The 23434-nt window shown below is 40.0% G+C and overlaps 1 protein-coding gene across 2 annotated transcripts; it reads left to right on the top strand.

Annotated features, from left to right (window-relative positions):
• Nucleotides 1–6397: 6397 nt before the first annotated feature.
• On the top strand, nucleotides 6398–19566 carry TMEM230 (transmembrane protein 230). Of its 2 annotated transcripts, none has more exons than XM_063448636.1 (4): nucleotides 6398–6492; nucleotides 6780–6931; nucleotides 13242–13364; nucleotides 16879–19566. In XM_063448636.1, the coding sequence occupies exons 2-4, from the start codon at nucleotides 6833–6835 to the stop codon at nucleotides 17017–17019; spliced, it is 363 nt and encodes a 120-aa protein (XP_063304706.1). In that variant the 5' UTR covers nucleotides 6398–6492; nucleotides 6780–6832; the 3' UTR covers nucleotides 17020–19566. The 2 variants fall into 2 exon arrangements, with proteins under 2 accessions (XP_063304706.1, XP_063304707.1); XM_063448637.1 differs by having other exon boundaries at nucleotides 6398–6500.
• Nucleotides 19567–23434: the final 3868 nt, after the last annotated feature.

Below are 23434 nucleotides of genomic sequence, written 5' to 3'. Positions count from 1 at the left end.
GTTTTCACACAACATTGCTTGATACTTGGTCATACGGCTGTTACTAAACCAATGATTTCCTTTGTAATCCAACAACGTCTGTACTGCATGTGGGACTCGTACATAAAGTTCTTGACCCAGAGTGAGTTTATCGGCTTCAGCTACTAGCAGGGCGGCTGCAGCTACGGCTCTTAGACAAGGTGGAAGTCCGCTGGCCACTGCATCCAATTGTTTAGACATGTAGGCAACAGGTCTTTGCCATGATCCCAAGTACTGTGTCAATACTCCCACAGCCATTCTTCTTTGCTCGTGTACATACAGGTAGAATGGTCGTGTGTGATCAGGTAGACCTAATGCTGGGGCACTCATCAAAGCCTTCTTCACATCTTCAAATGCCGTTTGCTGTTCTTGGGTCCATAGGAAGGGGTCGTGCTCTGTACCTTTGATAGCTGCGTACAGAGGTTTTGCCAGTATCGCATAGCTGGGAATCCATATCCTACAGAAGCCTGCTGCCCCCAAGAATTCTCGCACTTGTCTTCTATTCTTGGGTATTGGTATTTGGCAGACAGCCTCTTTTCTCTCTGGCCCCATAATTCTTTGACCTTCAGAGATATGGAACCCCAGATACTTGACAGTTGGCAAACACAACTGAGCCTTCTTTCTAGACACCTTGTATCCTGCCTTCCAGAGAATGTGTAGTAGATCGTGCGTTGCTTGCTGACAGATTTCTTTTGTAACTGCTGCTATCAACAAGTCATCTACATATTGTAACAATACACACTCTCCTGGGATGGACTCGAAATCCAATAGATCTTGACTTAGGGCTGAACCAAATAGGGTAGGTGAATTTTTAAACCCTTGGGGCAGTCTTGTCCAAGTCATTTGGCGTTTTGAGCCCGTTACAGCGTTCTCCCATTGGAAAGCAAAAATACATTGACTTTCTGCGGCAATTCGGAGGCAAAAGAAGGCATCTTTGAGGTCTAAAACTGTGAAGTAAGTAGCCCCGCCCGGAATTAAAGCAAGCAGGTTATATGGATTGGGTACAACTGGATGTATACTAACAACCGCATCATTGACTGCTCTTAAGTCCTGCACAGGTCGATACTCATCTGTGCCGGGCTTTTGAACAGGCAGCAATGGGGTGTTCCAGGGGGAAGTACAGAATTTTAGGATACCATACCGTATGAACTTATCCAGATAGGATTGGATGTTCTTCTTAGCCTTCTGCGGAATGTGATATTGTCTTAGGCTCACTGGATAAACCCCATGTTTCAGTTCAATTTTTATTGGTGGAATATTGCGGGCCAGTCCTGGTGGGTTGTTCTCTGCCCAAACTCCTGGTATGTTAAACAATGTCTCATCACTCCTAGGGTTTTGGCTAGTCAACACTGTATAAAGTCGCCACTCTTCTTCCTTTGGTACGGATAAAGTCATAATACCTGAAGGTCCATTAAACTTTAAAGATGTTGTTCCATCTGGTAGGAACGTAATCTGCGCTTGTAATTTGGATAGCATATCACGTCCCAGCAATTGGACTGGACATTCAGGCATATAAAGGAATTGGTGTTTTACTACGTGGCCTCCCAATGTACAGAGTCGACTTTTAAGAACCGGTCTTTCAGCACTTCTTCCAGTTGCTCCTATCACAGTAATAGTCCTTCCAGATGGAGGAGCAACTAGATTAGTCACCACTGAATGTTCAGCACCAGTGTCGATCATGAACGCACTCCTTTTCCCCCCTATTGATACATCGACCATAGGCTCCGCTCGACCAAGGGGGATGGAGCCCGGTCGGTATCAATAGTCCTCCATGACCGTGTCAGCCAATCCTACAAAGTCCCTACCTTCTCTATCGCGAGACCTTTGCGCTGCTGGAATATACCTGTCTTCCCTAACACTTCCTCTGTTCCCATTACTCCCTCTATAACCATTACTCCCTCCGGGACCTCCTCTACCTCTCGCTCTGCCTCTAAAGTTTCCGTAGCCTGCCCTGGGTTGGTCTCTCTCGTACTGCTCTCTTTGCGGACATTCGTTCCTCCAATGCCCTTCTTCCTTGCAATACGCACACTGATCCCTACTCAAAGGCTCCCTACTCCATCTATTATTGCCTCTATCTGGGCCCCGTTTATCTACGCCTGCGATCGCTACCGCTAGCATATCAGCCTTTTTACGCATCTTGCGCTCCTCCTCTTTCTTGCTTTCTGTTTCCCTATTCATATACACCTTATTAGCTACCTCCATTAGTTGGGTGATTGACATACCTGCAAACCCTTCTAACTTTTGTAGCTTGCGCTTAATATCTCCGTAAGCTTGGCTGACAAAGGCGGAGTTCACCATTCGGGAATTGTCTGCGTCTTCCGGATTAAAGGGGGTGTACAAGCGGTACGCCTCCAATAATCGGTCATAAAAGACACTGGGCGCTTCATCGCTTTTCTGGATCACCTCAACTGTCTTCGACATGTTAATGGCTTTCTTTCCTCCGGCTTTCATGCCAGCAATTATAGCGTCTCTATAGGCTCTGAGTTGAACCATATCAGCACCATTTACGTTCCAATCGGGATCAGTGTTGGGATAATGTGTTGCGGCCCATGCTGCTGGATTAGCTTGGTTCAAAGCACGGGCTCTATCCTCTAATGCTTTAATGGCTGCTTGATTTATTCTTGTCCTTTCCTCATTGTTAAATAAAGTCATTAATAACTGCTGGCAATCAGCCCATGTCGGATTATGTGTCTGTACTATTGAGGTGAACAGATCAGTCATGGCTTGTGGTTTCTCAGTATACGAGGAATTATGGGTCTTCCAGTTTAAAAGGTCGGTAGTGGTGAAAGGGACATATACGAAGACAGGGTCAGCGTGTGCCATTTGACCTGCGGCATCGATATAAGCTGACCCGGGATTTAGGCGAAGAGGCATCTGATAGTGCTTTAATTGTTGGGCACCAGTCAACTGTCGGGTTTGGATGGGGCTACGTAGGGAAGCGTCAGTCATGGGTTCCGGTCGGGGAGAGATAGGGTATGGGGATGTGGGAGGTTGGTTTTGGGAAAAGGTAGTGAATAGAACACTTCGGGCCGAGCTAGATGAAGCTTGACCGGAAGTCTGAAGTGGTGCCAAATCAGGATATTCGTTTCTAATGGGGGTGGGTTCTGGTTCCGGAAGGGGAGATTTAGTACGAGGGGGGGTGGATCCTGTACTGGAGGAGGAAGCGGAAGTGGATGAGGGTAATGAGGGAAGGGTTACAGGACTTCCTGTATTTGCGTCACTTCCTCTTACCGGAAAGTAAGGGGGCGGCAAAGGGATCTCGGACTCAGGGGGCGTGTCCAAAATGGGCCTAACACCAGTCCTAGTGGACGAACAAGTCCTAGCTACCATGAGGCGACACTGCTCCTCGTGGCATGTCCGGAGCCATTTTGGCGAGTCATTTACGGCCTGTCTCCAACAATCAATATAAGGAAACTGGCCGTAAAGTTCAGGCCTACCTGATACAGCCACGTGTAAGCGCTGTACCAGAGTTGGATCCAAACTGCCACGTGGCGGCCATGCCGCAACCAAAGTAGGCCACTCCCTAGTGCACAAAGTGACCAAACGTACAGGGGACATCTTAACCCCAAAATCACAAACTTTGAATCCCTTTTTAAAATTCTTAACCATACATCCTAAGGGATCCGGAATCGTTGACTGCGACGCACCCATATTTAACAGTGGAACGTCGTCGACAACGATTACTATACACGCGTACTATTCAACAGTCACACCCGTTTCCTCTGGCAACAGCACCACGTGGTACGGTTACCAAGTGAAACGTACACAATAACAATAAACACTCAGGGAATTCCCGTACACACACAGCTGCTACACCAGTCACTATATAATCAATATTATGCCCTTTGGCGTAACTATACAGTCACCCACGCTATAATTCTCTATATACGAATTACCCGTCTATAACACACCCCAGTAACATCGTCTTTTACAAATAGCGGTTACAGTACGGTTAGCATAGGTCAAAGCACAAGTTAAGGTCACAATACAATTATTAGTGGTTATGGTGTTAAAACATGCAATGGACGACAATGATTAGTACTTATTATATAATGTCAGTAAATATACAGGGTTATGGTACCGTGCACTATAATACAGCAACACACTATTAACACTCTCGCTAGACGGCTGAGCTTGCGCTATCTAACAAGATATACACTTTACTAAAACAATCGTTAACACATTTACAATTCCCAACTAAACTATTGGCCAGTACCTTGAATGGACTACCTAAAACTATATACACCCGTTTTGGTTAGCCACACTGCCCAATCACCACATATACATAGCGAGCTAGAGAACCGAATTTACACAGGCGCCTCTTAGTCGCACTATACAACGAGCTAGAGATCCGAATTTACACAGGCGCCTCTTAGTCGTACTATCAAAAGTCTAGTGGGTTCCAAATTTACACGCCTTCCCACTTAGCCCAGATAGGATGAGAACTAGCGAACCGAATTTACACAGGCGCCGCTTAGTCTCCCGGTCCCTCCGACCTAGCGAACGTAATATACACCCTAGAACGCTAGTCTAGACAAGACACCGGTGTCCGGCTAGGGCTATCTTACACCAGGACCCCGCCTGACTAACCAAATCAAACGGTCTGACTAAAGAGCGTTCGATCGAGCGGTGCGCCTTCGCTCCTTCCCTCCGACAGAGGGGGCAGATACAGATTCAAAAACCCCTTTGGGCCTACCGCACAATCGGTATACCCCTAGCGGGTCCTGCCGTCTAAAACAGCAGTTATCTTACCTCCTCGTTCCTGAACCTGAGTTCACACTCATCGACGGGGACACCCCAGCACTTCTCACGTAGAGGCCGATGATCTCCTGGACAACAGACCAGTGGCGCCGAGACGAAGGGAGGTCCACGCAGAAGTTCAGGGGTGCAGCCGTAGAGAACGTGGGCAAAGATAGACCGTCTCACGCCTCTGCCTCTCAGCTACCGTTGAACGATGAGCTTCCCGGCCAATGCACCAAATGATACCGGAGAAACTGACGGAAGCCAAGCACAGAGAGATGGACACAGGTTTCTTCAGGAAGGAAGAGATTCTTTATTGGATCACCGATCGGGACTCAGAGGGACTAGCGTCACCAAAATACAGCAAAGTCTGAGTACTGAATACATAGAGTACATTCCTTATATAGCACTGTAGCTCCTCCCACAATTAACTACACCCACACATACCCTTAACCTATTTAATGAATAGAGTCTAAACTCATCCATCCGGTCTAACCACGTGGCTCATCTGATACAAAGGAGAGGGACGCGTAATTCCAGTTCTTACATTCCTGCACCTGGTCAGTACAGTGATGACAGTATCTTAGCTACGTGTTATTAACTAACTGATACTACAAACACATATACATACATATGCCTTGTGGCAATCTTAGCCTGCTAAACTTGTATTTTACTGGAATTACATCACAGTATGTGATCATGACAGTGCCTCTTTAAATTTAAATTTCACATCGAATTCACCATGAATTCTAACTATACTGAATAAATTGCTAGTGAATTTCAAATTTAAGGTCAAAATTGGAAAAATTCTGTCAGTCAACTATGCTTCTGTTTCGGCTACTCTGGCCTTAAAGGAAAACTACAGTGCCAGGAAAACAAAGTTGTTTTTGTGGCACTATGGTATTATAGCTCCCTATAGACCCCCCTCCACCCTGTGGTGTAGAAGGTGTTAGAAACCCCTTCTGTCACTTAACTGAAACAGCGCCGTGCTCCACCACCACCGAACCCAGCCGGTGGCAGAGATCTAAAGCGCCTTCGCGGCAATGGTAATGCGCAGATTATGTGTGACGCTGGACCAAAAGTAGCTTACGACTAGAGGTGAAATTAACCCTGGATAGTAACTATTGCAGTTTATCAATTTCTGTAATAATTACTATTGCATTCGTTGATCTGGGAATATGCACCCAGACCACTTCAATGAGTTGGCCTGGGTGCCTATAGCTCCTTTGAATTTGAAATACACTTTGAATTCTTACTATAATAAATAAACCTGTTCGTGAATAACCCTGTCAGACTCTAACCAAGTGGGAAGGTTTCACAAGTCGGAAATTATTTTGACTAACGTGTACCACTTTTTTAATTAGCTAAATTCCAATTTTATCGAATGTACTTTACACAGACCAAGGAAGAGGAAAACAATACATAAAACCATATGGATCCAGATCTTTTTACAGTACTGTGCACATTGTCTAGTTGAGGCAGCCATTTTTTCGGAGACCAGAATCGAAGAGCTCCGATGTGTTTCGGTTTTAGAACTCTAATAATAAGTGACAGATCAGCCGACCAATCAGTTTCCCTCTCTCTGAGCCGTAAGAGAGTTCAAGCAGCAATCGCAATATTATCGTATTTCCTGCTCTAGAAAGGAAGTGTTTGTGTCATAAAAAATCAGTTCCTGTTTGCTGCAGCAGTTTTGAGTTTTCTATCAGCAGGGATTGCTATGGATCCACCCAGCAGGTATAAAGGTATTTTATGGATAGTCTTTGATAAGATTCTAGAATGGGAATATTAACTTCCATGCATATCCTCCTATTATAAATGAGAAATTCTGCTTATGGCTGATGCTGTAAGTACAGTTGGTGCAGTATAGCATTGAGGGCTAAGCTGTGGTGCTAATACATTTTTTAAGTTAATCTCTTAAATTGATCTAAAAATATAGCAATTTCCATGTGCATTTATTCTATTTTTTTAATTTGTCTTTTTGTATAAGTCTGATTTTTTTTTTTACATTTTTTTTTTCCCAGGCTCTAGAAATTAGTTTTTGTATATTTACTTACTGTAACAAACCTTCCTGGCTATGATGCCTTCACGGAGTAGTGTATCTGCTTCAATACCCAACAGCAAAGTCAAGTACTCCAAACTTGCAGCCACAGATGATGGTTATATTGACCTCCAGGTAAGAATGCATGTCAGTTGGAACATATTTTTAAGATATTATTTATGGGAAAAGTGAAAGTGCTGCACAAAATGAAATGACAAAGATTTCTCATGTGAAAACTGTCGCCATCAAGAAAATTGAAGGTAGTTAAGTGTTACTCCAAGCACCATGACGATTTGTAGTGATCTTTTGCTTGTAGTCAGTATGTGCAGCACTTCATTTTAAACCACTTCACATATTGAATTGATTCCCTCTTCTGCCGGTGCAGATGCCACCTTTCTTGGTAAAAAAAAAAAACCAATAAGTAATAAGAGTAAAAAAAATAATAATAATACATTTGGAAAGGAAAAGTTCTGTACAAAAAGAAAAAAACTACTTACCGTTTGAGTCTGTTGTATAGAGAGATTGCTTTGCAGTTTTGGGAGATTGGACTGCTCTTTTACGTTCTCACTCAATAGGCCCAGCAGCAGTCTGTCTGCGTCACCGGTCAGCATCATAGATTATATATGCAAATGCACAGGGTATATTCACTAAGCCCCAAATTGTAATGAATTCCAATCCTAATTGCAAAATGTAAGTTCAAATAGCCAAGCTGTGCCTAGGCTGAAATGGAGAAGTGTTTTATAATCAATTATTGTTGTCTATAGTTTACAATTATTTCAATTCATGACACATTATAGTTTAATTAAATAAACCTATATTTCATAAACTGAACAATTTGGGGCAAAGAATTGAAAACCAAACTAATTAAGGCCAAAGTAGTGGATTTGGAAACATTCTCCAGTTCTGCTGTAGCCCTAGTATAGCTATTTATGGCTTGAATTTTGCAATTTGTTCTTAATATTGAATTGTGTAAATGCATTTATGTATTTAAGCATGTAGGGGGTATGTTATAGTTACACTACAGACACTTGAAGCAATTTAACTTAATGAAGTTCTTTATGTGTCTGGAGTTTGTCATTTAAAAAAATTAAAGTTGGGGGCGGTGCCAGCGGCCGACAAGAGCAGACGTGCTGCAAGAGCGCTCCGCTACGACAAGCCTGAAAAAGCCATCAAACGAACCCAAAACCGCTCGGTTCGCAGCAAAAACGTACTGCCAGTATGGGGAAGAGGTCCAGACGCCAGGGACCCGTCAAACCAGCGGGATCCCAGGACATTGGCGATCTCCTACTCCGGCCTTCCAGAGCCTCGGGCACGGCCGCACCTAAAGAAAATGGCGACTCGTTTTCAGCCTCCTCCGAAGAACGGGCTATGGACGAGCTGGACGAGATCCCAGCCGCAGGGGGCTCCATTACACATCCTCCGATGAAGATCATGAATTGCCAGCTACCAAAGGCGACATTAAGGCGCTCCTCCGCAACATCCGAGGGCTATTTGCGGCAGACATCAACATAGTGCGAGAAGTCATACACAAAATGGAGGGACGTGTTACTGCAGTCGAAATAGACACACAGGGACTCTCCTCCAGATACCAAACAATGGAGACCATGACAGCAGAGCTCCAACAAGCACAACTTATCACTCGAATGGACACTATGGAAGACAGGCACAGGAGCAGAAATATTAAGATTAAGGCATTCCTGAGTCAATCACGCCCGGGGAGCTGCCCCACTATGCCAGGAGACTGCTGAGCACAATACTAAACCCCAGGCAGAACAAACAAGTCCTGGTGGATGGGATATTCCTCGGACCTAAAGCTACGAAGGCACCGGCGGACACCCCAAGGGACGTTATCGTCCAGTTCCAGACAAGATCAGCGCAACTACAAATAATGGCGGCAGTGAGGGGACAGCCTACCTATTCCTTCGAAAATACTCACCTCGTATTCTTTCAGGATCTATCCAGACCTACGCTGCTATGGAGGAGCCAGTTTAAACCTCTGACCTCGATACTACGCACCCACTCAATACCATACCGATGGGGCTTCCCCAGGAGCCTGCTCATATCGCAACGGGAGAAGAGCTTACGACTCACCACAGCCGCAGAATCGGATGCAGCGCTCCAGACCTTGGTCCTGAAGAGCCTTCTGGAACAGAGGGCACAGGGACGGAAAGCACCACATAATTGGGACATCGATAAGCTTATACCGTTCCAACCATCTGGAACCTATACAACGAGCCAGACCCCCTCCGGTGCAAATGCAACCTCCAGTTACCCAGGGAGGAAGGAACAGCACAGACCAGGTACCTGAGGAGCTGAACTCATTCAACCTTATTCAATAGCCTGCCCAGCCCCTCCCTGCCCAATGTGTTAAGTTTGAAGTTCCAAAGTTTAGCGCCCAGTAACAAAGCGCCTCCACCTACAACTAGGCCCCAGAAGTATGAGCGCTTACCGTGGCAAAAGCCAAGGCGAAATATGACACCGACCCCATGGTGCTTGCAGTAGTAGACTAGTGACTGGGTCCGATTGGTTGATGAGGACATTCATCAGTATGAAAATTTAAGGACCTTTTCTTCAATGAATTTTAATTTACCTAGTTTGAATTTAGTTGAATTTAACTTACCTGTAACTATAAACCGAAGGTACTTATGGGGCACATAGACCTTATCTATTGTACAGTGTAATATTGCCAAGGCAGGGGAAAGCAAGTAATATAGAATAAGACAAGTAAGATAGAAGGCCTACTCTGAGCCATGTGGCGGGATAGCTGACACTTTCCCAGCATATCGAAACACATCACAACCAACACAGTCCACATATAGTGGAGCAGTAGCTGGTGAATTGTCCCCACGCCCCCAGCCTACGAACTTCACAAGGGTAATACAAATAACAGCGAACCACCCCAAGCTACCCCCACCTCACAATCCAAGTCCTTAAAGTGGGAGCGGTTCGTAAGTCCCTCCCCCCTCCCCCCCCTTACTCTAATTTACTCCCCAATAAGCACACCCAATTTCCAATGAAGGCAGTTGGGAAGGTACATCATGACCACGGCGCTGCCCGATCTATAAATATCCCTCCCCCCCCAAGCTCAGGGTTACAGAGCACCCCACCCAGCCTACAAAAACAGCAACCGAGTTGGCTACACCTCAAAAGTATAGAATAGAGTACCTTAGCCTGTTTATTTTATGTACAAGTGATTGTGGCAAAACCTGTGTGTGTGTGTGTGTGTGTGTGTGTATATATGTATATATATATATATATATATATATATATATATATATAGTGTGTTACCTACAACTCATATCACCTTTTTACTTAACAAAAATTGTGCATTGTATGCTTATTAAACTTCCAAAGAGATGTTATTGTTATTCTTTCTCATGCACCCAAAAATAAAGAATTGAAAAAAAAAATAAAAAAAAAATGTAAGTTTATAAAAAAAAAATGCAGATTTCAATAGAAATCTGCACTTTTTACTAGTGGATGCCAAACGTCTCCTGGCTGTCACTCTTACAGGCTGTAATTTTTTTTCTGCTTCCATTAGCTCGACAGAGTACACCTGCCATTAGTCCTCAATGAGTAGTATTACAGCGGTTTGAAAGCTGGGAGGAAGTGACAGGTAGTCACACATACACAGTCCGCACACTACTGGCTGGTGCTAGTATTGCAGACTAATCTTAATCAGAGAAATCTACTGCCTTCTGCATTGGTGGTATTTTTGCAGTTTTGGCACCAGACAGACAGCCTCAAATACCTCTGTGCCAGTAAAAGACTGGCCAGGTGGCAACCCTAACTGCCAGAGGTATTACTCAACCTCCGGCAGCATTATTGTAAGTCAGAACAAGAGTTTTGGCAGGCTAATAGCAATTCTGTGCAAAATTAGTGGACTTTGTCTTGCCCTCAGTCTAACCTCCCTCACCTTTCGGCGAGGGGGGGAATTATATAAGCGATCGGCCTGAAGAAAGCACTTGCTGTAATCAAAATCAATGAATTGGTGTTTCATGAGGTTTAAGAAAAAGTGTTTTTTATGGCGTAATCCTTTAACCTATTAAACCATCTCCTCTATGTGCCAGTACACAAGGTAGAGCTCCTCACATTTTCTAGAAGTGCATAAAGTCACATGTAAAATAATTGAGGAGTGCAACAATTGCATACACTGTTAAGGTGTACTTGAAGGCATTGCTTCCTGCAAGATAGCATCCAGAGTAAGGAGGGCATCACTAGAAACCTACCCACTGTCTTTGGCCATGTTGCCATATTTGTACTCTTACCTTTTATACCAGATTAAATTAAAGGGAAACCCATTTTCCAGCACTTGGCTAACACAGCATACAAAAGGAATGACATGCCTAGAGACAAATTTAATCATATTTCTGACAATTGTATTTTTCTTGTAATTTAATGATCTTCCCAATAACAAACTCGCCTCTGCATGTTGTCTTCCTTGTCTTGAAACTCTAGCCGACAGTCAATGAGGTGCCACATTGCAACCTCATGTCTCTCCTCGTTGTGACTGCATGCAGAGCTCAGCTGAAGGCAGGGAGGTGTGACTGTGAATAATATACTGTAATGTACTGAGCTGGGTGCCTGAGAGTAGAAGGAGACTCCTATACATAACAGCGCGGGGATCTCCTTGATGTACTGACTGCCTGAGAGCGATAGGAGTGTGGTTGCTGTCAGCATGTTCAGTTAATGAAAAAATTTAAATAAGGTAGGCACACTCAATATGAAATATACACAAGCTCCCAAGTGGAGCTCTATGAAGATAAGGCTTTATCCCCAAAAGCCCAAATACATGTAAATAACAAAAGAGTAAGGAGCACAACCATCAATAATAATAAAACAATCTTTATTAAGTGGGTATACTCTATAAGAATATCACATAACATAAGGATCCAAAATAAACACAGTTTATACATATATATTCAGAATTTTTCTGATCATTGCTGTATAGCGTGATATGATCCTATATTTTGGATCCTTATGTTATGTGATATTCTTATAGAGTATACCCTCTTAATAAAGATTGTTTTATTATTATTGATGGTTGTGCTCCTTACTCTATTGGTATTGGCATGTTCAGTTAATACCAGATTTGTGCAGAAATTGTGTTGCTTTTTCAAAACTTTAAACTAACAGAATATTGGCAATCTGCCTAAAAGGCGGCCGATAATTAAATTTCTATCAGGGATCGACTGATGTAATTTTTTTTTTTTTTTTAAACACTTTTTATTGTGGATGTTAAATACAACACATAAGTCAGGCATCGTTTCAGAATAGATACAGAGTCAAGAGTGTATATGAAGCATTCACATTCACTTTTTTGCATTTAACAATACAACATAAGTAAAACAAAACAAAAAGGTTTGTCAAGTATAACATGGCTATGGGTAATTTCCAGACAGGATAGTTGTATCAAAGGTTAGTAGGATCTCAACAAAAAACATGGTTCCATAATTGGCAAAAAAATAGGCAACATCTGCCTCCATCATCGGTCATTTGAAGAGGAGTAAGTGGTTACCAGGGAAAAAATAATAAGCAGATGGAAACCTCCATTTCACTTGAACAGAGAATTTAAAGTGCCAGACATTGTGATTATAAGGAGTACACTGGAAATATGACTAAGTACAGTGCCGTACAAAGGGTGAGTTACAATTCCTTCTGCTGGGCACGTAGTATTAAGGTGCAGCCCATAGACTGTGCATAGGCCTAGCCATGTTACAACAGCAATGTGGTTTTAATCTGAAACTTGAATAAAGCAAGACTTCAATGGCTTGATGAATTAATCTTATATGTTATCTGGTCACTTGGTCATGATCCCACATAATAAGTGGTATAGACAAAGTCTATATTGCTGGGCATTACTTTGTATTAAGGACTGATATAATTTGTGCCGTGGGAGCTAAAACTCTGATTACTTCTCCCACTGCATTATGCTATGTTTGCAATATCCACAATGCCAGTAGTTGGCGCAACTGTGGTTCTTACATTGCAATGGCAAAACAATATTTTGCAACTGTTGTAGAACTCTGGATCTTGCTAAAATGTATGTCTATTGAGTCTGTCACTTTTTTTTTTTATAATTGTGGGCAGAGCTAATGGAAGCAGGCATTGGGCTAGTTAAGAAAGCTGGCACACAAACTAGTTAAATACGTTTTTAATGGCATGTTCCTTTCAAAGTGGCATAGCATCTTGTAAGTTGTCATTCTTTAACAGCTGGATATCTACTTTTTGATAACTCCCTTGCAGGTGGATTTATATTCTGATGTGGCAGAGTAAGTGCCTTGCAGACTTGCATGCTTTAAATTGCTGTCTCTGCCTACCACTAATTATATAGCCTCAAAATTCAAAACATAGCCATGAGAGCAGCAGTATACTAGTCTATATATTGTCTTTTTTATCCTCTATTAACACTTTTTTTTGTATTTTTTTTTTTTTCTTGATCTAGTTTAAAAGAAGTCCTCCAAAAGTCCCCTACAAAGCCATTGCACTAGCCACTATCTTGTTCATGATTGGAACCTTGTTGATTGTGATTGGGTCACTTCTTCTTGCCGGATACATTAGCAAAGGAGTAAGTTGTGATTCGTACACTTCCGTCTTGTATGATTAGTGAGTTATGGCCCTAGATTCTTTATATTATGCATACTGTACACAATATCCATACTTGATAATCTGTTTGTTCTAGTAATCTAAAAAACATTCCACCAAAATGGAAAAAGTGTTTTTAAAAATGAGAAAATTGGCAACAAAATGTTCATTTATGACATTACATACTATGAAATATAGAGAACATAGTCATTATTGAAGAGTAATGCAAAAATGCATATCAGTACAGTTGCTTGGATGAACCGCTAGAAGTCACATTTACTGATGCATGATGCTCTTTGTTGAATTCTTTTGATACGTAGTCTGTCGACTGCTTATTTAATCTATTTGGACTCCCTTTTTCATTTTTTTTTATTCCTTCTATCTTTTTTGGTCAAAATCTGTGTCTGTTCGTATAGTATTATTATACATTTGCTACACACGGTCTTGCTTTGTTCATGTGGAGAATTAAAGATTCCAGTCCATTTATAAACGTATGTGTACCACAATTGGTTCAATCTCCTCCTTACTCAACCAGCAGCTTTGATTTAAAGGAACACTATAGTCACCTAAATTACTTTAGCTAAATACAGCAGTTTTAGTGTATAGATCATTCCCCTGCAATTTCACTGCTCAATTCTCTGTCATTTAGGAGTTAAATCACTTTGTTTCTGTTTATGCAGCCCTAGCCACACCTCCCCTGGCTATGATTGACAGAGCCTGCATGAAAAAAAAAATGGTTTCACTTTCAAACAGATGTAATTTACCTTAAATAATTGTATCTCAATCTCTAAGTTGAACTTTAATCACATACAGGAGGCTCTTGCAGGGTCTAGCAAGCTATTAACATAGCAGGGGATAAGAAAATCTTAATTAAACAGAACTTGCAATAAAGAAATCTTAGATAGGGCTCTCTTTACAGGAAGTGTTTATGGAAGGCTGTGCAAGTCACATGCAGGGAGGTGTGACTAGGGTTCATAAACAAAGGGATTTAACTCCTAAATGGCAGAGGATTGAGCAGTGCGGCTGCAGGGGCATGTTCTATACACCAAAACTGCTTCATTAAGCTAAAGTTGTTCAGGTCACTATAGTGTCCCTTTAAGTTTATTCCAGGCTGAAGCTTTCTTTCTCTCCAGTGACATGTCCTTAACCCCTTAAGTCCGGCGGACGTATATTTACGTCCTTTTAAAAGCGGCTCTAAACGCCGCAGGACGTAAATATATGCCCGCCGTTTTTTTTTAACTTACCCGGTCGCCGGTGGTCCCACGCCGGCGATCGCGGTTGGGGGGACTCCCAGGGAGCCCCCCTGAGGCAGATCTGCCTCCTCCGGTCCCTCCCGGTCATGTGAGAGTGAGGTCCTTGCGAGGACCTCACAATCACATGGCCGGTATAGCTGGCTCAGGCATTGCCAGCAGGGGGACCAACTGTAATGACAGTTGGTCCCCCTGCTGGCTGAAAATAAAATAAAATTAAGTTAAAAGTGTAAAAAAAAAAAAATATATATATATATATATATATAATATATATATATATTATATATATATATATATATATATATATATATTTAGATCATATATATATATATATATATATATATATATGATCTAAGTATATATATACACATATGCACACATACACATACACCGTCTAGGTGTATTTTAATATTAATATATATATAATTATATATATATTAATATCAAATTACACGTAGACTGATACTGATTAAATATATATATAATTATTGTTATATATATATTTATAAATAATATAAAAAAAATAAATATGTAAATACGTAAAAAAATTAAATAAAAAAAATAATTAAAAATAAAATATTAAAAAATATATAGATGTGTTTTATTTCGTTCTAACTGTATTGTGATATTAATATATATATATTTATATCAAAATACACGTAGAACGAAATAATATATATCTATATACATAAATATATACGTATATATCACTATATATATACCTATATATAAATAAAAATATTTAAAAAAAAAATATATATATATATATATATACGTGTATATATACACATATGTATATATATACATATATTAATTCTACACATATATTTATGTAATAATTTTACATAATTAGGTATCCTAATTAATTACAATTAGCGGGACCTGCCTGACAACCCATGCCGAAAGTATAAGAAATTTAATTTGCTAGCACTATATTTAACCCTATAACTTTCCAAGACACCATAAAACCTGTACATGGGGGGTACTGTTTTACTTGGGAGACTTCGCTGAACACAAATATTAGTGTTTCAAAACAGTAAAATGTATTACAACGATGATATCGCCAGTAAAAGTGACGTTTTTTGCATTTTTCACGCACAAACAGCACTTACACGGACGATATTACTGCTGCAATACTTTTTACTGTTTTGAAACACAAATATTTGTGTTCAGCGAAGTCTCCCGAGTACAACAGTACCCCTCATGTACAGGTTTTATGGTGTTTTCAAAAATTACAGCGTCAAATATAAGGCTTGTGTTTCATTTTTTTCACATTAAAATTCGCCAGATTGCTTACGTTGCCTTTATGACCCTATGGTAGCCCAATAATGAAGATTACCCCTATGATGACATACTATTTGCAATAGTAGACAACCCAAGGTATTGCAAATGGGGTATGTCCAGTCTTTTTTAGTAGCCACTTAGTCACAAACACTGGCCAAAATTGGCGTTTTTTGCATTTTTCACACACAAACAAATACTAACGCTAACTTTGGCCAGTGTTTGTGACCAAATGGCTACTAAAAAAGACTGGACATACCCCATTTGCAATACCTTGGGTCGTCTACTATTGCAAATGGTATGCCATTATGGGTGTAAATTTATTTCCTGGGCTACTATACAGTCTCAAAGGCAACGTAACCAATCTGACAAATTTCAATTTCAAATGTAACACGCTATATTTGACCCTGTAACTTCCCAAAACACCATAAAACCTGTACATAGGGGGTACTGTTTTACATGTGAGACTTTGCTGAATACAAATATGTGTATTTTATTGCAGTAAAAGCAAACCGTATTATGACATTGACAGTTAAAATGTCATGTAGAACTAAAAAAATAAAAAAAATCTTATTTTCTCCCATGTTTTTCATATTAAATTATGTTTCATAGCTAAATATTTGATATTAAATGAAAGCCCTGTTTCCCCTGAATAAAATGATATATAATAAGGGGGGGTGCATTTAATATGAAAGAGGTGAATTACGGTTTGACAGACATATAGCGCAAATGCCAGGTTTTGTTTACATTTTGTTTCGTTCACAACTTGTACATTTGGCTGCGGTGTTAAGGGGTTAATACTTACATGTATGTTTGGAATTGTCTACGTGTTATTTCATTGAGTGTTGTTAACATTACATGCCTTTTTGAAGATGAACACATTTGTTATATGCTGACCATTTAATGATTAATTTGGGTTGCTGATTATTTTAACACTCTGTATGTTTTGCTTTTTTATGCTTTTAGGGCAATGAGAGGGCAATACCAGTCTTAATCATTGGCATACTGGTCTTCCTGCCTGGCTTTTATCATCTACGCATTGCATATTATGCATCAAAGGGGTACAGAGGATATTCCTATGATGATATTCCAGATTTTGATGATTGAACAGAGTCCCTTAATCCAGCATTGAAGTACTTGATCTCTCACCACTTGCCAAGATGTCTGGTTGAAATAGGACTAGTGAATATAGACTCAACCTTTTGGCTTAAGTTTTAGAAGAGCCTAATGGAGTACTAAATACAAATGCTTTTTCTCTTTGACAAGTACACCCATGTAATACCAATGCTTCCTCTATAAATTATTATAGTATTCTTTGGTAATGTTGCCTCAGGATTTATTTTTTAATCCTTTGCATGGATTGTAAGATTGTTTAATAATTTACAGACAAAAGACCCACAAATGCAAGGTGTACAGAGGGAAGGAACAGAATCCAAGATAAAACATTTCAAGAGTTGCTTTGTAGAAACGATATATAAAGCATAAGTATATATGAACTTAATATAAAGGGTTTCCTTTAAAAGATTAGAAAAATGACTGAGTATTGGTAGTGCAAGATTTGTATCCATGGTCATTTTTGCTGCTTTTTGAAATGAATTATGGTTTATGTTCTGCAATTACCTTTTGATGGCACAAATGTTGAGTTCTTTAAAATGTCCGCTTATCCCACTGGTTCCCAAACCAGTCTTGGGTATTTCTCTATACCCAAGGTTGGTTTGTCTCGAGCACTAGCTTGGGAATTATGTATTTCCAAGTTCAAGTTTTAAAGGCAGATTTCCTGACTTTATATGTATTCCTTTGTTCATAATTGATTCAAAATTCAGTTTCATGTGTTTGAAGAGCTGATATTGGCTATTGATTTTATTCAATAGTGCATTAACACCATACATTGAACAGTGAATTTCAAACTATTGAATTACAGCGCCCATCAACTGCAGAAACGTATCAAGGAAACTGGGATTTGTAGCACAACAATTTTTTAACACAGAATTATGCTGTATAGTTAATACCATTCTATTTAGGTGCCATTTTGCAGACAGTCCTATCTGATTGCTGTGTTCTTAAATGAAGATAATTCATGGTATTTTGTTTTATTTCTCTGAATAAATCATCAACAGTATTCTTTTTGTGATAAAGTGATTTTATTTGAATAGCATTCAAAGTGCTTTTATCAAATTCATGTTTAGTTATCAAATTTAGTAACCGCTTTAAGGTATGTTTAACTGTAAAATTTATAGGTAAACGGTCATGGCTTACCTGGCTGCCACAATGTAATTAAATAGGTGGGTGTTACACTTCTGTAACACCCACCTCGAGTCCGCCCATGCTCCTCCTCTGTTCTTTGCCAACCTTCTCTATGACGCCAACATGTTGGCTTCGTTGCTGGCGTCTGAACGGAATGATTTCACGTCACTCTGTTCCTAGTGCTAGCAGCGCCGCTGGCAGGGAGTTATCATAGCTACCTGCTAAGGAATTGAGAGAGAGAGAGAGAGAAAAATTAGGAAAAATGTAAATATTTTTTTTTTTTTAATGGGGTTTTTCTCTTAATCCACACATTCGCTAGCAAAACTGCTAATGTATAATAAGGTATAGCTAGAAGTTCAAGCTCTAAAGTTGTATATATGACTGTTTCTCTTTAAGTATTCCTTCTTCCATAAAAACGAAGACTGCTTGAATGAGCATCAGGTGGCCAAAATGTTTTAAAATTTACAATCTGGTTATAACTTCTCACCAGGGCTGTAGAGTGTGTACACATAACCTTCAACTATGACTCTTCAACTTATCTCCAACTCCTTTTGTTCTATAAGGGCTCACAATTTCCACTTGCCACTAGTCATTGGTGAGTAAAACTTTTAGCCCTTGTTAGTAGAAATTCACACCTGGATGGTATACTATGGCTTGCAGTGGACTGACTAGTAGCATATGACTACGAATGTTAAACTCTGTATTATGATATTTAGCATGATTATCTTACAATTTATTAAATACACTGACTGACTGAAAAGTCAGCACATTATTTGGGGGTCGACTTATTAGGCAAATCGAAGATTAAATTTATATTGCACCTTGACTTACACAGTACGTTTAATTGGATTCAGTAAATTTTTATTGACTAAAAGGGACACTCTACACCTTTAAAGCACTTCAACTTGTTACTAAACAGTGATTTTCATTTCTTTGTATTTGGGCAATGGAGTGTCCCTTTAAGTAACCCAATACATGCTTCTGACTCCACAACACTGTTTATAACCTATACTTATGCTTAATTTAATGTTGGATGTGATATATCTTTGGTGGTCTTGTGATGACATGGCTCAGGTGTTTTTAAAGCAGTAGTAGTTTCTGTATAACATATTTTTAATAATCAAGGCTGCCGATTTTATTCTTGGGAGGATTAACTCCGCTTTTAATCCTGAGGTTGACTAAAGTGTGCACTAATAACTGTAGCCCAGTGCCTATCTGAAAATAAGCAAACATTTATTGTTACCAGTTACTTGGATGGTAATATTTTGTGATTTTCTCTAGTGCACTTCCTGCGTGCCTACTTAACATGTGGATGTAAAGAAAAGGGGACATATGTTAAGCCTTTTGTTTGCTCTGTCTTTTTGTACTGTTTATATTTGATTAAAATATGCTGTTCTCTTTTTCTATAAATGCCACGTTGTGCTTGTGTTTTTTTTTTGTTTTTTTCTTACTGGACTGTGCCACTTTCTTGCTAGTATTCCTCCTTACAGGAAGCTACAAATACTGGCATTTTGCATCAACTTCATAGTTGAGTAGCTTTACATATTTTTAATACAGATTATGTTTATGTTTATATTACATAAATATGGAGGTTGCTTTAGTGTGGGGACTTTATCAAAACAACTTCTCAGTGACGTTGTTCAGAGGGCTAAAGTCTCTGGGTGATGTTCTAAAGATCTAGAGTCCCTGGGTGAAGTCTTACATAGTTACACAATAGTAATTACATAGTAAGCCATCAAGTTCAAACTTTTAAACAGCTTAACCTCTAAAGTGTTTCCCGGTTATCCGTCCGCACACTCTGCCTATCAATAGTTGCCCATTGCTAGTATCAGAACATACTGTATTCAAATACAATTTGCGGACAGTGATTAACTGAGAGTGTCAGCCTCAGTCTATTACCATCGCCCAACTCTTCTCTGATTTCCTTCTCTGCTCAGTATGGTGGCCGAGCAGAGAAGGGACAGAATAGTGCGGACATATGCACAGGGAGCATATTAGATGTTTAACTGAAAAAGGTTTAACATTTAGTCACCCAGTAACTCTAGCCGTCAAAACTATTTTAGATTGTTTTTGTTCCTTTAAATGTTATGGCTCTCTTCTGCAGTATCAATAACAGACAGTAGAGGGTGATAAAACACTATTACACTACACTATATGTGATGATCTGCGTATGATTTTGCTATGCAAAATGCCATTCAAATAGTCTGTATTTCAACCAATTCAAGAAATACGGTGAAACAGTCCCCACAAATCCTGAAAACTCAGGATGAATGGGCAGATTCACACGGCTGCATGTTTTGACACTATCTACTTCATATTCTAAATTGGTTTGGCTATATTTGTGTCCCATGAGTTATAGTGATATTATCTTTGACGTATATAACTTATATTACTGATACGTTATGGTTCTTCTGAGGAACCCACTGTTGGAGCTCTATGGTTTTCGCAATTTGTCTTGGAGATAATGGAACTAAAATATGTTGAGGGTCAATTTATTAAGAATGTATGCCTGAACATAAGACAAGAGTGTTCACCTTGTTATTTCATGTAGTGTACTGGCCTAAGACTTGCAAAATGTATACCAAAATATCAGACTTGACACAAGTTTTTATTTTCCCAGCTCCAAATATTTCATTCTAAATAGATGACATCATAAATCAGCACAATACAACTTGATGTATAAACAAACCAAATATCTATTCAATGCAATAAATGTGGAACCAGGCCAGCTAATTTATAGCTTACACTCTAATCAACATTGTATCCGAGAAAGGTCCGAGTGCTGCAAAGCTCTGTAAAACAAATTTATTGGAACCAAGTACACCGCAACGTTTCAACCCTGCAATGAGTATGACAAACTTGACTGAGCTTTGGAGTGCTCAGACTTTCTCTTGCTTGGATACAATATTGTGTAGGGATTGTGCTAGCCCCTGGTTTGTTTGCACTCAGTTTTGTTTTTTTTTTGTTTTTTTTAATTCTGAATGAGTGCAGTTCCTTAATTTCTGTTAAACTATAATCAACATCACTTTCCTCCTGTTTCATTTAAATTCAGGTTTTAACATAAAGCTCTTAATCATTTTTTTAAATTATTTTATTATATACAACATTATCCACGGTGTATGATGTAATATTTAGGTATGTGCTTTGCTTGAGATCAGTTTTTATTGCTTTGTGCTTGTAATTATGTTCAGATGTGCAGTTTAACTCCTTAAGGACTGTGAAAGTGCTATGCCATCTTGCAAAAGGTGGGCTTTAACACCAGAGGGCGGCATAGCAAGCCCTGCGAATCGGAAACCCGGCCCCTACCACGATGTACCCAATAAGGGTTAACTGGATTGGCAGTTAACATCCCTGCTTGCCACCAAGTTAAAATTGACAAAAAAAAAACATAAGTGTATATTAAGTAAAAAAAAACAAACAAAAAAACTTAAATATTTATTTGTGGTCAAAAACATAAAAGCCATAATGTTAAATTAGTATTGGTGTGCCAAAACTGACATTCAGGTAGGCCTGTAAATAAGAGGGCAGTCAGATACAAAAAAAAACAACACTTTATTACATATAATAATCTAAAGCTAAATTCCTCTCTAGTTGAGGAATATAATTGTTATATACTGAGGATTTCCAACATCCTAGTCTTTTTTTTTTTTTTTTTTTTTTAAATTCTTTATTTTTGAAAGTGCGTAGAGAATTACACGTTTCAATACCGGCATAAAATGTTACAGTAATCAACAATTGGTGACACTTCAGTGTCAGTTTCAAGATACGTTGCACTTTTTTTTTTTTTTTTTAAATAAGAAGTTCAAGAGTAAGCATAGATAGGCATAACAGAATAAAGTAATAAAATAACAATCAGGTTATACATGCTTGTCTAATAACGATCTTGCATGAGATGCTAAGGTTAATCGTGAATTGCGAACGATTTCTAAATGCTTAGTTCCTCGTGGGTCACCTGTAGGGTGTCAGTAGGCTTTAAGGGACAAGCCTGCGATCAAAGGGTAAACCAATATGTCTGCCTATTAGACAGACGCTTTGTGTTGTGTTAGTTCAAGCATAATTTTATGTCACAGGTGAAAAGCTAAGCATGTCAAGATATAAACAGGTATATAATATGGTTCTTTTCTACCCTGCGCGCGGACTAGTAGGCCTATGTGTGTGATGGTTGTCAGGCTGGAACACGATGTATATATGTTTTATGTTATCAAAGAATTAAGTTTAACCGTGGTAAGCGTAGTCATACAGGTTTTTCTCTATGATTATTCCGGGGTCAACAGTTATCAGTAGTCGTCTGGCTAAACAAAACATCCAACTTGACTAATACAACAATGTTGTATAATATTGTAACGCGTTTAGTTTAAGAATAATGCTAGACAGTGTGGACATTCGGTCATTGCTTGCTAGGGGAAACAGGCTAGTCGGTTCAATAAGGCACAAAATTACTATAAAAATAATAATGCAATAGTGTTAGACATATCTAATATCGACTGGCGTGAGGCCAGGTTTAAGTAAAGATGCAGGGAACTTTGCATTAAACACATGCTCGGGGCTTCGGCTTCATACATTAAAAGGGTGCGGTCAATGGTAATGTCCTCAAACGAGACAACAGGTAGAGACATCCCCCTGTATGTCTGCTCGATTTTAAGTCCAGGGTTAACCTATACCTTCCGGGCAGGCTGCACAGTCCAGTACCCTGTTGATCTGGTTGCATGGGGCCTTGGCGTCGCGGATCATGGATGTAACAGGGACTATTTCTTTTCCTCCTGGTCCGGTGCGAGTGCCTTGGGCGGTGGGGATGCGTTCTTTAAAGTGTGACAGTTTCTTTACATTCCATGCTGTTTGGCGAATATGAGGTTCTATGTGTCCCCTTGATGTAAAGATATGGCCCTTCAGAGTGCTGTATGCGGCTGGGTATCGCTGCACTTGGGTAGAGCGTCGGTAAGTTTCCTTGCTGTCACTTGGTGCCGGCCATGTGCAGGCCCCTCGAGTGTGCTGTTGCAGCTTATGGAGCGGTTGGCTGAATTTGGCGGCTTTCCGAGCTCGGGGTTGTTGCTGTCTCCTGTGCCCCTTGCTAGGTCTTTTCAGCTTAGGTGTTGTTTGTTCATGGTGGGGGCTATATGGTGGCCCTGTATGTATTTTCACCCCTGCCTCCTGGGGCTGGGCTTGCTGCATCTTGTCAGCTAGCTTTATCCAGAAGGCTGCAAAGGTACGTTCTAGCCGTGTCATGATATCAGGTACCTCTTCCTTCCCGCTTGCTTTACACGTGGCGTCCGCCATTTTA

Source organism: Pelobates fuscus, chromosome 3, assembly GCF_036172605.1.
Source record: "Pelobates fuscus isolate aPelFus1 chromosome 3, aPelFus1.pri, whole genome shotgun sequence".
Taxonomy (NCBI): domain Eukaryota; kingdom Metazoa; phylum Chordata; class Amphibia; order Anura; family Pelobatidae; genus Pelobates; species Pelobates fuscus.
Note: the sequence above shows the minus strand (reverse complement) of the source record. Positions and strands in the feature narration are given on the sequence as shown.

Coding starts and splice junctions, on each gene's coding strand:
- TMEM230 (XM_063448636.1), top strand. CDS start 6,833: ATGATGCCTTCACGGAGTAGTGTATCTGCTTCAATACCCAACAGCAAA. Junction 6,932..13,241: donor ATGGTTATATTGACCTCCAG/GTAAGAATGCAT, acceptor TTCTTGATCTAG/TTTAAAAGAAGTCCTCCAAA. Junction 13,365..16,878: donor CCGGATACATTAGCAAAGGA/GTAAGTTGTGAT, acceptor TTATGCTTTTAG/GGCAATGAGAGGGCAATACC.